Below are 12,674 nucleotides of genomic sequence, written 5' to 3' on the forward strand. Positions count from 1 at the left end.
ACCTTTTGATGTAGGAAGGGGTAACAGGCAGAGTAGATTCTAGTTTTAATTCACATCTGTTGAAATATAGAATGTATCCTACTATTAAAACATGAAATGTATAATATTCTCAAATAAAATCATGGCATGTATGTTTAAATACAGTTTATGTAACAGCCAGCCACAATACCTACGATACTATGGTGAACTGCCTGAGATATTGGGATAGCTCACATTTATAAATCTGGAGAAAAAAAGGCTGGTTGGTGTACTTTATGTTAATGTGATCTCTTTTAGTTTAGGAAGTGCTGAGTAGACCACCAGCCATTTCCTTGTCATTGTCATGGATAGAGTTGAGCAAAGTCATGAAGAACAATACAAAGGAAAATCATGACTTCGATAGATACACCCAGAGAGCCTATAGTCGGCATGATTTGTATACATTGCCAGGTGAATGACCATGGTGGTTGTAAGGTTAACAACGTTACACAAATGGATAGTGTACATCGCTCTCTTCAATTTCTATGTAATTTATTTTTGGAAAAACTGTAAATCAGTAACTCTCTTTGCATTTGTTGTGTCAGTACCCTGTCAGAAGAGGTTGTCTTTCATTGTTTTGACTTCTGCATCCTGTTTAGTGGGATGGAGATTTTTTTTAAATCTGGATAATCGCAATGCAATCTCAAACCCATGAGCCTCACCAAGTTGAATGGACGCTAGATGGCAGCAAGTGACCCAAAAGATCTAGTCTTTTTTGAAGTTTTCAAAGAGTAAACATGAAAGGGACCTTCTGAGCCAAAGGCCACCATGTCAATATATTTCAAATCTCCTTCTTTATTTCAGTTGGTTACAGATCTGCAGTGGATTAATAATAAAGTAAATATTGCATTTATAAAATTGTAGTGACCTGTAACTTTGTCTCACATCATTCATTCATGGCAATGTGATTGGTTTGAAAACACTGTAGGATTCAGACAACTTCTGTCCTCCTTTGACATTGGGAATGTTTGAGGCATTTAACTCAGGTAGCTCTGTGTCTGTCCATTTTTGCATGACGTGCCACAGAGAGATTATTGATACAGATTCATTCATTTATGGTACTACATATAGTTTAATCTACATGTACAATATCTTGCCACAAGATGGTGATAAAGTATTGTAACAGCAGGTGAAGTAGTCACCTTTGAAAGAAGGCTGGCGGGTTTGCATGAGGCACCCAATCTGGAATTGTTTTGTTTTTTTCACCGTATCCAACCTGCATCTAAATAAATGTGCCTACTTAAGGGTTAGGACATGTGTAGTCTGTACTTAATTATCTGATCATACAAAATTATTTAAATGTAGCTTTTATGATGACTGTTGACAATGTTAAATGTAACAGTCTTGTATTTGTGCAATTTTGTACTGTAATCTTTATTTGTCAGAAAGGATACAAATATATGTAACTTGGAGAAGTACAGAAAATAAGTCTTCTAAAATCCAATGGTTTGTGATGTTATTTCACTCATCACATAATTAACATGCTATAAATTCTAGTTGACTGAATCAAATATATTTAGTTTGGTGCCCCATCTGTATTAGATAATCTAATTGTAAATCCAGACAAACAAACTGTAGAGATCAATATTTAAACATGTGTAATGGGCCAGGACATAAGACCTGAGAAAGACATCTGCTTTGCTCGAATGGCTACATACGCTTAGAGTGTGTGTGCGCGGCATCTGTGTGCCACTCCAACTATTAATATATGTATGTATATATGTGTGAGTTTGTGTAGGAGACAGAGATAGAGGGAAAGGGGGGGGGGGATAGTATGTCCAGATGGATAGGTTTGAAAATGTGTGAGTGTAGTATCATAGCAAGGTCAATGATGTTACACATTCCACCCATAAGCCTCCATTTGACCTTGTGACCTCTGCCCTGAGTTTGATCTAAAGGGCATCGGCTTAGTGTGCTAAACCCCTACAGACAATGTAAAGACAGTAAACCCATTTTATTGACTCTCCTAATCTTTAAAACGTGTTGTTTTAGCAGCTAAGTACTCAATTATATCTGAGTAGAAAAAATCCATGATTTAATCTGTCATTTTGTTAGGTTCTTCTTGCTAAATAGATAATTTGATACAAATAAAGGCTCTCTGACAACAAACTCCATGGACCAACACCACATGAGAACTTAAGCACAGATAATTACTTTTCATGTCTGTTTAGGGCGGTATGGGCTCATGTTTTCTAATGAAAGTGAACACAGGAATTAGTCCAAATGTATTATTATTGGAAAATAAAGTGACAGTGTGCCCCAATTGGAACCTTCTCCATTCAGACACAATTACTGATGGGCTGTGTGGCCCTCTTGTGTAATTATCCAGTGATATTTTGGACTGGAGCTGCAGCTTCTCATGCAAATAAACAATAATGTGCTCTTAAATTCTCTCCAGGAAGTCAGTGTGAATCAACTCCTTAGTGAGCTGGCAGGGAGTTGTTTCAAATTTAGAATTGACGAAGATTCAGAAACCCTCTCAAGATGTGGTCAACTCTGTGACTCATTAACTAACTCTCTAAAACCTGAACTCAGTGAGCCATACATGTAATCATCTTTGGAGGGGGGAAAATCTAATTATTTCAATAGGTTAGAACAAATAACATTCATTGGGAAAGAGCAAGCACCACTAAGTTTAAGGCCTTAATGCAGGGTGCCCAGTCAATTTTTTGCAGGTCTTACCCTCTCTCTCAAACTTTCTCTATAAAAAAGGAAAAATGATCGATCAAAAAAATAATGAAAACATAAACCCTTCTACACATCATTCCTACTGCTTAAGACTAACAGGAGAAACAATTCCTGCTGTCTATTACTTGTCTGTCTGTGAGTAAAAGAGGACAGGCTATGTGGAGGGGCTGATGTGGAGCCTATGGTAAACTGACTGGAGAAGGCTGGGGGAGGCAATTAACCAGGAAGTCATGTGGGTGAGGGCGCGGGGGAGGGTTCAATCTCTGCAGGGGTTCTCTTAGGAATGAAGGGGAGTTTCTCCAATAAAAGATCTGGATGTTGTCCCTGTCTACAAACCCCTTTCACAATAGAAATGTGAGATATACAGTAGTTTGTTTTTAACTCCATACACTTCATATACTTTTTTGAAAGAAAAACACAGAATTTAAGATAGAGGTTTTCTTCTGCCATGGTTCTTTAAACAGAAAAACTTTATTGTCAAACAAAAATACAATGTTTTTACAAGAAGCACACACAACACCACTTTCCTGCCTGATAGATAGAAGCTGTTCATCTACTCTCCCTCTTCAAACTGTTTGGTATCCTCATTCAAAAACCTTCCCCTCTAAATGCAAAGTACTTTAGCATTCACCTCCAGTGAATTATGTCCATGGCATATAGACGAATACTATGCAAGACACAGAAACTTTTAAGTGGATTACAGTCATTGGCCTGAATTAAGTTTGCTTGGTGGTCAGGTTTTACATCAGTTGAGCATAACATTGATGTTTATTTATACTGTGCAATAATTTACGTTTATTCACTGTTGACTGTCAGTCAAGAACACATTCAAGACTATGTAAGTGATTTATTTATCATGTGCACAGTGTAACATCAGGTCGTTCTGGACAATGAAATTTATAAGCAGGATAAATGTTTACATCTACAAGACCTTATAGCACTTCTACAAACATAGTTTGTACAGCAGTAACCAGTTATTTCCTAATTCTTAAAGATGTGGCCCCTTAGCTTGCATCAGCACTAGAGCGCCATCTGTAAATTTTTAGGGCTCGTTACACTGAAAGCTGAATACAAATGTGATATCTGATCCATTTACAAGATGATTCTCAGGGGCTTTTGATGCAACTTAATATTCTATGAGGTTTTTTATTATTATCTGCTTTATCAACCAAAGTAAAGTTCAAATACTCAGTGTTTCACTGACCTTTTACTAAAAGTGCTTATACTTTCGAAAATAGTACCTTTTGGACAGTGTTGGTACGTTGATTGTAAAGGTGAAAGAGGAAAACAGCTTTGATGGTCATCGGAGCACAACACATGAAGTCTATGTGGGGACAAATACTTACTACCCCACAAGCTAGCGTTTGAGTCTTCCACAAGCTATTGTTAATAATAATATACAATTGTAATAGCTACAGGCACATCTTCAGTGGTATTTAGTTTTCAAGTTAATGCATTTCCAACAAAGGAAGTACCTTAATGGTGTTTTCAAATGGTGTGTGCTCAACAGGGGGTGGGGTCTACAAGACACAGGCAAGTGTTACTGTACTGTATATAAAGGTTAGAGAAAGGTGTTTTTTTTTTTATTATAGGGGAGGGTGTGGGTAAACTACTGGGGTTTTAAACATCATCTAAAATCAAACAAATGTTTGTACTTAATCTAAATATTCGTATCTGACACAGTACGTTTTAAAATCCACATATCATCCACAATTTAACACAGATGCAGACTCCACACTGCACTGAAATGCATTCACACCCACCTACCCAAACCACTTTTTTTTTTCTCCTATTCTTCGATGCGTGAAAATCCATTCCCTGATGAATACGGCTTTGAAGTAAATAGGCAAATTATTCGAGAGGATTATGGAGACTCTTTACGTATGATGTTGTTTTCTTCTTATCTTTAACTCAATCCCGACTGTCTCAGCATGCTCTTCAAGCATAACTCTAAAAACTGAGCCTCAGGGTAAGGATTCATAAAAACCTGCAGAGACACCTTTTTAAAAACTGTGCCTTGAAGTTACATACGGCCACGGCATTCATTGACATGTGGGTGCACACATACTCGTCAAACTGGTATTTCATGTTACTTCTAAGGTAATTCCAGCCCTGTTGCCAGTGTGATCCATACATCATTTTATTTTGTCATTGTGTATTCATTATTTAAAGAATAATCATTTATCTCACCTGGTTAACACTACAAACTTATCTTGACCCACCCTCTGATCACCTGTACTGTCCATCTGTCTACATTGCACTACCCACCCCCCACTCCCGTCACATCTATCTATCTGCATACCAATCACATTTCCCCCATCCATCCCTTCACTCTTTTACCCTCTCTATCTCTCATTCTCTTTCGCTCCCTCACTCTTTCTCATCTTTCCCCTCTCATTCTCTCTCATATCCTTTTGTTGGTTTGCCTTCTTTCCTCTTTGACCTTGAAGAGGTCTGAGTCAGGCACCACTTACTGTAAGTGCAGGTGTGACACACACACACAGGTGTTTATCAGTGCAAGAGCAGAAAGAGAGAGACAGAGTGTGTTCTGTTAGCTTTATGGAGCAAAACCGCTTCACAGTCAAACTCGTCTCTTTTCCAGTTCTCCTCCATCCACCCTATGTAATGTTATACATCAGGCATAACGCCCTTGTCCAAGCAATCGATAGAGAAAGGGAGGAAGAGAGCAGGATGGGTAAGGGTGGGAAAGGAAATAGATCACAAGATGATGAGAGGGCGAAGAGGAGGAGACAGACCAGCAAGAGAGGGGAGGGGAGCAAGGTAGAGAAGAGAGAAAGACAAGCGAGACTGGAAGGAACAGAGAGGAAGAGAGTGTGTATATGTGTGTGTGTGTGTGTGTGTGTGTGAGAGAGAGAGAAAGAGAGAGAGAGAGAGAGAGAGAGAGAGAGAGAGAGAGAGTGGGAGACAGTTACATAGAGAGGAATCAGGGAACAGAGGGGTGGAGAGGGGGAGGGGGAGATGAGATGATAAAGCAATCTGAAAGAGGAGAGAGACAGCTAGTGATTGAGGGAGAGCTAGCTATGAAGAGCGAGGGATGAAACTGAAAAAATGAAGTCAGACCAAGACGTGTGGGAGAGACTGAGATTGCAAAAGAGAGAAGGCTGGGAGAATGTTCCAGCAAGATAGTGGGACAGAGAAAGACAGGGGGGGGGGTTGATAGAGACGGTGAGACAGAGAAAGAGGAAGAGCCTGGGGAAAGAGAAAGAGCAATGAAGACAGAGAGAGAAGGCTGAAGACAGTAGAATGCCAAAAGTACTACAGTTAACGAGCCCAGAAAATCAGGACACAAAAGCCATGCGTTCTGTCAAACTTTTTATACAGGATACTAGTATTTTACAACAACCCACACTGATTTCATTTGCCACAACTATTTGAAGGTGTACCTCAAAATAAGCTGACTGGCTTGCAAGTAAGGTTAGAACTGTTGTCCTCTTAATGTACTGTGCTACATGCACGAGAGAGTGGGACTTTTAACATGAATCTGTTAAAGGAAGTTGATGTCAGAATATCATTTCTTCCTATTAGTCTCTGGTTCCTCTTAATGTGCAGAGTGGGGGAAAACCACATACGTACACACCCACACAAACACACACACAGTCAGGTAACACATCCTCTTATCTCCAATATAACACTCAGTGTCCTTTCTCATTGACCATAGCCTAAATTGTTTTCAGTGTTCATTTTGTTGTCCTTTTAAACTGTATGTTGCTAATATTGTTAGTCCACTGGACTTGTAAGTCATGTATTGACCTCTTGACTGGCCCAAACTCTACATAGAATGACATTTGCATGTGTGTGGTAGTCTAATACGCCACCAATATTAAATTAACATAGGCCCCAGTTGGTCTGATCAACTCGAACATAAAGTTATTTGTATCACATTAAGTGTTTAAAACAAAATGAAATACCATTTAGTTGGGTCCAAACCAGGGTGATTGCTATACTCAGAATGCCGCACTAGAGGGCGAGCATATAACATCTAACAATCCAACCCACTACATAAAATGATATCATGTTTCTTCCGGTTTAAGGTATCAACTCAAAACCATAGATAGTACCACTGGACTAGTGCTGCTCCCCCAGCCGTCGACATCGCAGAGACAGGTTTACACATGCACTCCTGCTCGGCCTAGCCTACTATAGAGAAAGGCAGCTATGGATTCTCAGGTAGTAGGAGTGTGAACCGAGGCATCTGCTCCACAATTCCAACCGGTGAGAAGCACAAAGGAACATTTAACAGCTTATGTCACATTGATTTGGAGGAATTCTTATCCCTGAAAGTACTCTCTAGAGTTCGACGTCATCGGAAAGTTGTTTGCAGTTATATGCTAGCCTATATTACAGTTAAACACAGCAGAATGTGAATTTATGATATTAATATATAATATAGATTGTATGTTTCAGTGTTTAATTGTTTTAATGGATTATTAATTGGCTGTGTTATTCAATGTGTTCATATAGGCCTATGTTCATCTGGATATTTGCAGATGTAAGTCACCTGGCCCAAAAAGTTGTAGGTCTAATCACACCTAGAAAGGAATCTTTCATCTTTTCTCCTTCTAAAACCTATTCTAAATAGTGCACACATGTATAAGGGGATTATGAACGTGGAACCATGACAGTCGGTAGTACTTTTAAATTAAGGGGCAAAAAAATAAACACTGTAGACTCTTATTCTGCATGCATAGTGTACAAATCCATAATCCAGATCCTCTTCCCATGCTTATCAACAACCATTTCTATACCCTTGAAATGATTGACTTTCATAGTGACCAATCGTTGCGCGCGAGGAGTCAAGTGAGTGTTAAATCTGTGTATTCAACCAATCGGGTGTCTTTGCTGCCAGATAATGCGTCATCAAAGTAGAATGCGAATGTGGGTTACTTGTGTTCAGCCAGGCGCTCTGTCTGGCGGTCCCCTCCCCCATACAAGCGCACAATGTCGGCATTTTGCCGCTTTATTCAGCGCTCTTCCAGCTTGTATTTACCATGTTCTATACTGGGTAAGAATCATACGTGTTTGCCCTCGTGTTTGAAAAGAATATACGTGATTGATAACACTGAGCACTGTTTTCGCACTTGTTTATAGCATGTAAATGTGTAGCACTGCTTTTTGTCACGACGCGCCATTATACATGGATGAAAGTAATATCATATTTCTTTGCCATTCAACCACACATTGTATGCGTATTTGTTGCACCATATGTACATTTGGGTTATGTGAGAATTTTGCTACGACCTTGACGCGTGAACGTATGTTAATGCGCACACATTCATTGCTGGGGCTGGAAGGATGTTCCAACGTAGGCTATGTTAGAAGGGGAGGGGCAAGCATGTTTTTGACGATCGCCGGCTTGGTAGATTAAAAGGTGTACGATATCCTCGTTTCGGTAGACCAATTTGAAATCTAAATAGTTTAACAACAATGAATCCAAGTTATTGCGCACCTGAAAGTTGGCCGATTTAGACTGCTAAAGCCAGTTAATCTTAGGTCAAAGGTATGCAATCAAGTGCCCTAATGAACAGAACTGCAATCAATCAAGCTCTAGTGCTACGTCAACTCCAGAAAACATGTCTCAATTGTTCTGAAAAGGTTATGTTCTAAAAAAATATCAGTTTACACGATAACTTTTTTTGGTATGATATTTGGTTTTTTAGTTGGTATAATCAAACTATTGGTTGCTGCTGGTAATTGATATTTGCTATAGCTGGCGAATAGAGGTGTGTCTTGTGGGTTTAGAAATACTACCCATTGTTCCACTCTAACGCGCAAGACGCACACCTCTGCGTTGCCACTGACCAATCAGGTATCTCAGACCGCCTTCTTTATTCCGCCCACAAGGCTATATTAAAGCCTCCGCTGTTAGTTGAATTGGCAACTGGCACAATATTATAGTGTGAGCCATATCCCAGAAAGGATTTAATCTAAAGCAACTATTATTTTCGCCTGTCCATTTTATTACACACACATAATGGCAGATACGAAAGTTGACTCTGGTTCGGATATCTCTGCCAAGGTAAGACATTCCTGCTTATCATTTCGTCGGCTGATTCATGTGATATTTAACGGACTCGCAATCTAGAATTTTTGTAAAGGATTTCCTTCCATTGATTCGCGCTCATTTAAACACCTTTAAAACACCGACAATGTTGGCTAATTCGAATGGTCACTTTGAACATTGCCTATTAACGCTGCACTGACTACACACTTTTATAGAAGTGGATGATGGAACGTTATACAATAGCAAGAGTATCGCGCCCGCTCGGTGGAAAGCGTTTGCTTTCATTGTCCGTATAGTGTCAGTCTGCGCGGGTTCTTTGTTTATACAAGCGTGCCGGTTCTTTGAACTTTAATAATGTTAAAGCTGCTGTTATACTAAATCCGTATCTTGATATTTCATAGTTTTTTCCACCAACAATCTGTTCGACTCTTTGTCTTTTCTAATTCATTTTCATCTGGCGATTTGTTAACGATTTCATACAGTATAGATGCTTTGATCTAATAGTGTTTCAAACATGATAAAGCTATACCGTTTTAACAGTGGACATGCATGTGCATCCTTAATTCACTGACCCTGAGATTCAAGATAAATGTGGAGTTCAGAGCCCACTTTGATTGAGGTGTGATGACTCTTAAGTTCACCGGCTGTTCCGAGGCAGAGCTCGTCTGAATGGACAAGGAGTCCATAAATAAGCGGTTTATGTAATGTGCGCACATAAAAGGAATGAATGCCAAATATATAGGCTGCAATTAACCTACTTACTATTACACAGAACAATTGTAGTCTATGTTATGATTTGCCATCGTGTTAAAATGGTCTACACTTATCGGCTAAGCTATAGCCTAGTTTGTAAGCTATAAAAAAATATTTTTTATTGGCTCCCGAGGACGGAGGCGCAACTCAGCGTTGGAATGATAACGCTTGGGGTAGTCTATAGCTGTCCAGCGTCGGCGGTTTCCTCAATGACTAGTCTAATTATAGTTTTTTCAACAAAGACCGCGAATATAGTTCAGCTACTTGGCCCAACCGACCCCAATATAACAGTTATATTTTACAACCGTTCTGCACAAAAGCAATGGTTGTAGGTGTAGCAACCACTTTTCCCTCTCATGAGTAGTAGTTAGTAGTAATTCTACAGAAGGCTTGATTGTTTTCAAACAGAATTTGTTTCCTGAGATCAACAGTCGGGCCTAAACAGTGGTCTTGATTACTAGTATGACCTTATCAACAACAGTTATCTTCCGGATGCTGGTTTGGCCAACTAAAGGTGAACAAACGATTACGCACAGAATAGAATAATGTTGTGAACGCATAGTCTGATGTGATCCCAATGCATTGTCTGAGGTTGGAAAAATAATTGTCACAAACTTTCAAGTCCAATACTCCGGATGCTGAAGTTCTTTTAAGTATATTTGTTTATCCTACATGCGTAGCTTAAGTGTAGGCGGCGCTGAGATGGTGCAGATAAACGGATTTAGGGCTAAAAGATTATATAAAGGAACCAAGAATGCTATTTATCTGATCTAAGCATACGTGCTTGTTGCATTATAAATCGGTGTGAAACAAGGAAACAGATGAGAAGCACAGTGGTCCCAATATATTGGTGAACTAGAAGCCTACATAAACGTGATGCGTAGTAATAAATAGGTTTGCCCCGACTAATCTCGGTGTGTGTGGCCAATGGCGCACAATTACAGTTGCTTAGTCCAGGGCCATGTGTCGTTTTCTATTGTCCTTTGCCTTCTGTTAAATTGGCCTTGCTCTTTCAGGCCCGAGGCTTCTACTTTAATTTAGCTTTGCACCCTGGGTATTGCAGTGTTTTCCCCGGGCGTGTCTAACGTAACATATGGTGCTGACGAAACCTGCTGAACTACAATATCCACAGTAGGCTACCCCCAACCACAAACATCAGAGTATCAGATTACAACACAGACAACTCCGTAAAGTAGGCGGGAGTCGAAAAGGAAGCGTTGCTTTTCGTTTATTTAAATCTCTGAAGCAACCAACATGTTTACTCGAAGCCATCTTTTGGCAAAACAATATGTAAAAGAGTCAGCTCATTGTGGGCTCTTGGTTGTCATGCAAATGTATACATGTTATTATTTATGATCATACAATTGTGTATGTATATAAACAATTGTCTTACTTTGTGGGTCATTTTTTATTGTAACATACTAATACATTGTATTTTTCTCCTATAGGACCTCAAGGAGAAGAAACTCCTGGATGAGAAAGAGAATGGTAAAAAGGTTGCCACCAATGGAAAGGTAGTGTTTGAGATTGCTTTTCTCTTTACTGTAAATACGTTTTACACCAACATGTGCTCCTACCTTTAATATATGTTAGTAGTGTAGGCTACTGTCCCAAGAGCAGGTCCCATATCTCATGTGAATATCAGACTATAACTTAAATCTAAGAACCTCAAGGTAGCATTCAAAGACTTATGAAAGTACCAAATTACATTCGTGCCAGGTTTTTGATTGTTTTTTTGTTTTTCCCATAGGAAAACGAGGAGAATGGTGAGCCCGAGATAGACGATGAGGATGATGAGGAAGTGGAGGACGACGATGAGGAAGATGAGGGAGAAGGTGATTGGAAAACACAAGTTTTATTAGGGGGGGGCAAAAGGAAATGCTTGTTTTAAATGTGAATGAGGGACTGTGGGTATATGGTTCTGTGTTGATGTTGAATTCATGGCAATTGTTTTCAGGTGATGATGACGACGATGACGATGATGACGATGATCTGGGGGGAGGCACAAAACGGGCAGCTGATGAGGATGATGATGATGATGAGGATGATGATGATGATGAGGTAAGGACAGACCTTTTGGTATGAGTGGATGACTGCATTTTATGACTTTTCAATATGGCCCTTCTATTTAGACTTAACAAAAAAAAACTCTTTATTTAATAGGATGAAGTTGAAACCAAGAAGCAGAAAACTGATGACGATGATTGATGTGTTTTCCTATCGTGCTGTACACTTCCTGATTCTTCACCTTTGACCTTTATGTTGGAGGTGACAGTAATGGAGGACTCAAAAAAACATGGTCATTAGAAAGTAGAGTTCAACATCCATGTTCACACAAACACCCCAACTGTAAATTTTCTAAAGGAAACACCACCACAGCAATGCAGATCAAGGCTCCACATTCTCAATGAAATACACAAAAGGAGAATTTGTTTGTATTTTTATTTACATTTTATATTTTTGTACATATTGTTAGGGGATCCGTTTCTGAATAGTGACCTCCTGTGACCAAATCGGTGCTTCTTTATGAAAGATTTATTTGGTTGACCATGTTATGATATTTCAGCTGAAGAGGATACAAAACATGTATAAATCTTAAACCGTTGGACTCGGAGCATTCCAGTAAATTTTATGTATGTTCTTTAGTTGTACCATAACTAGCGTTTGTTTGTATGGGAGGGCATGGCCAAAGAACAGGAGCCTCTATTCCTTTTCATTTCTGTTTTGTCAGCAATTTGTTTTATGATGGCCTGTTTCGATGTATGTGTGAAGTTTGTTGTTTGACAATAAACCGGACTTTTATTTTGTGACTTGTATATCCTATCCCCTTATTTATAACACTGATGCGTTTGCAGACAAGGGAAACGGCACTGCAAGTATCAACATATCAGACTCATGGCAAAATCAACTTTCAAATGTTCCAAAAAACTCAATTTATACTTGATGTCACTAGAAGATTATCTTACACTGAAGAAGGTAACCACTGAATGGAAACTTGTTTATTAAAAGTATTGAACCTTTCTAAGCAAGTCCCTGGAAGGAAAAATGAGACCCAAGTCTGAAGGCCACTTCCTTGGCTCCTATCCACAAATCCACTGATGCCCTTGTTAAAAGGTGAGTGTGGCTTATCACTTGCTTTATTGTCCATGTTTGTATTATGATTATAGTTCCATCTTTCAGATACCTCTTCTTT

At 39.2% G+C, this 12,674-nt stretch overlaps 1 protein-coding gene across 1 annotated transcript; it reads left to right on the forward strand.

Moving 5' to 3' along the window:
* The first annotated feature begins 8,584 nt into the window (after positions 1-8,584).
* Positions 8,585-12,291, forward strand: ptmab (prothymosin alpha b). The gene is made up of 5 exons (XM_084706544.1): positions 8,585-8,743; positions 10,930-10,995; positions 11,232-11,316; positions 11,439-11,542; positions 11,645-12,291. Exons 1-5 carry the CDS (start codon positions 8,699-8,701, stop codon positions 11,687-11,689), a joined length of 345 nt encoding a protein of 114 aa, XP_084562670.1. The 5' UTR covers positions 8,585-8,698; the 3' UTR covers positions 11,690-12,291.
* The last annotated feature ends 383 nt before the right edge of the window (positions 12,292-12,674 follow it).

Source organism: Hypomesus nipponensis, chromosome 10, assembly GCF_054491055.1.
Source record: "Hypomesus nipponensis isolate SF chromosome 10, ASM5449105v1, whole genome shotgun sequence".
Taxonomy (NCBI): Eukaryota; Metazoa; Chordata; class Actinopteri; order Osmeriformes; family Osmeridae; genus Hypomesus; species Hypomesus nipponensis.

Excerpts from the sequence above, each read along its gene's own strand:
- ptmab (XM_084706544.1), top strand. The coding sequence starts at position 8,699 with ATGGCAGATACGAAAGTTGACTCTGGTTCGGATATCTCTGCCAAG. Across the intron at positions 8,744-10,929 it reads GTTCGGATATCTCTGCCAAG|GACCTCAAGGAGAAGAAACT; the intron begins GTAAGACATTCC and ends TTTCTCCTATAG. Across the intron at positions 11,543-11,644 it reads AGGATGATGATGATGATGAG|GATGAAGTTGAAACCAAGAA; the intron begins GTAAGGACAGAC and ends TTTATTTAATAG.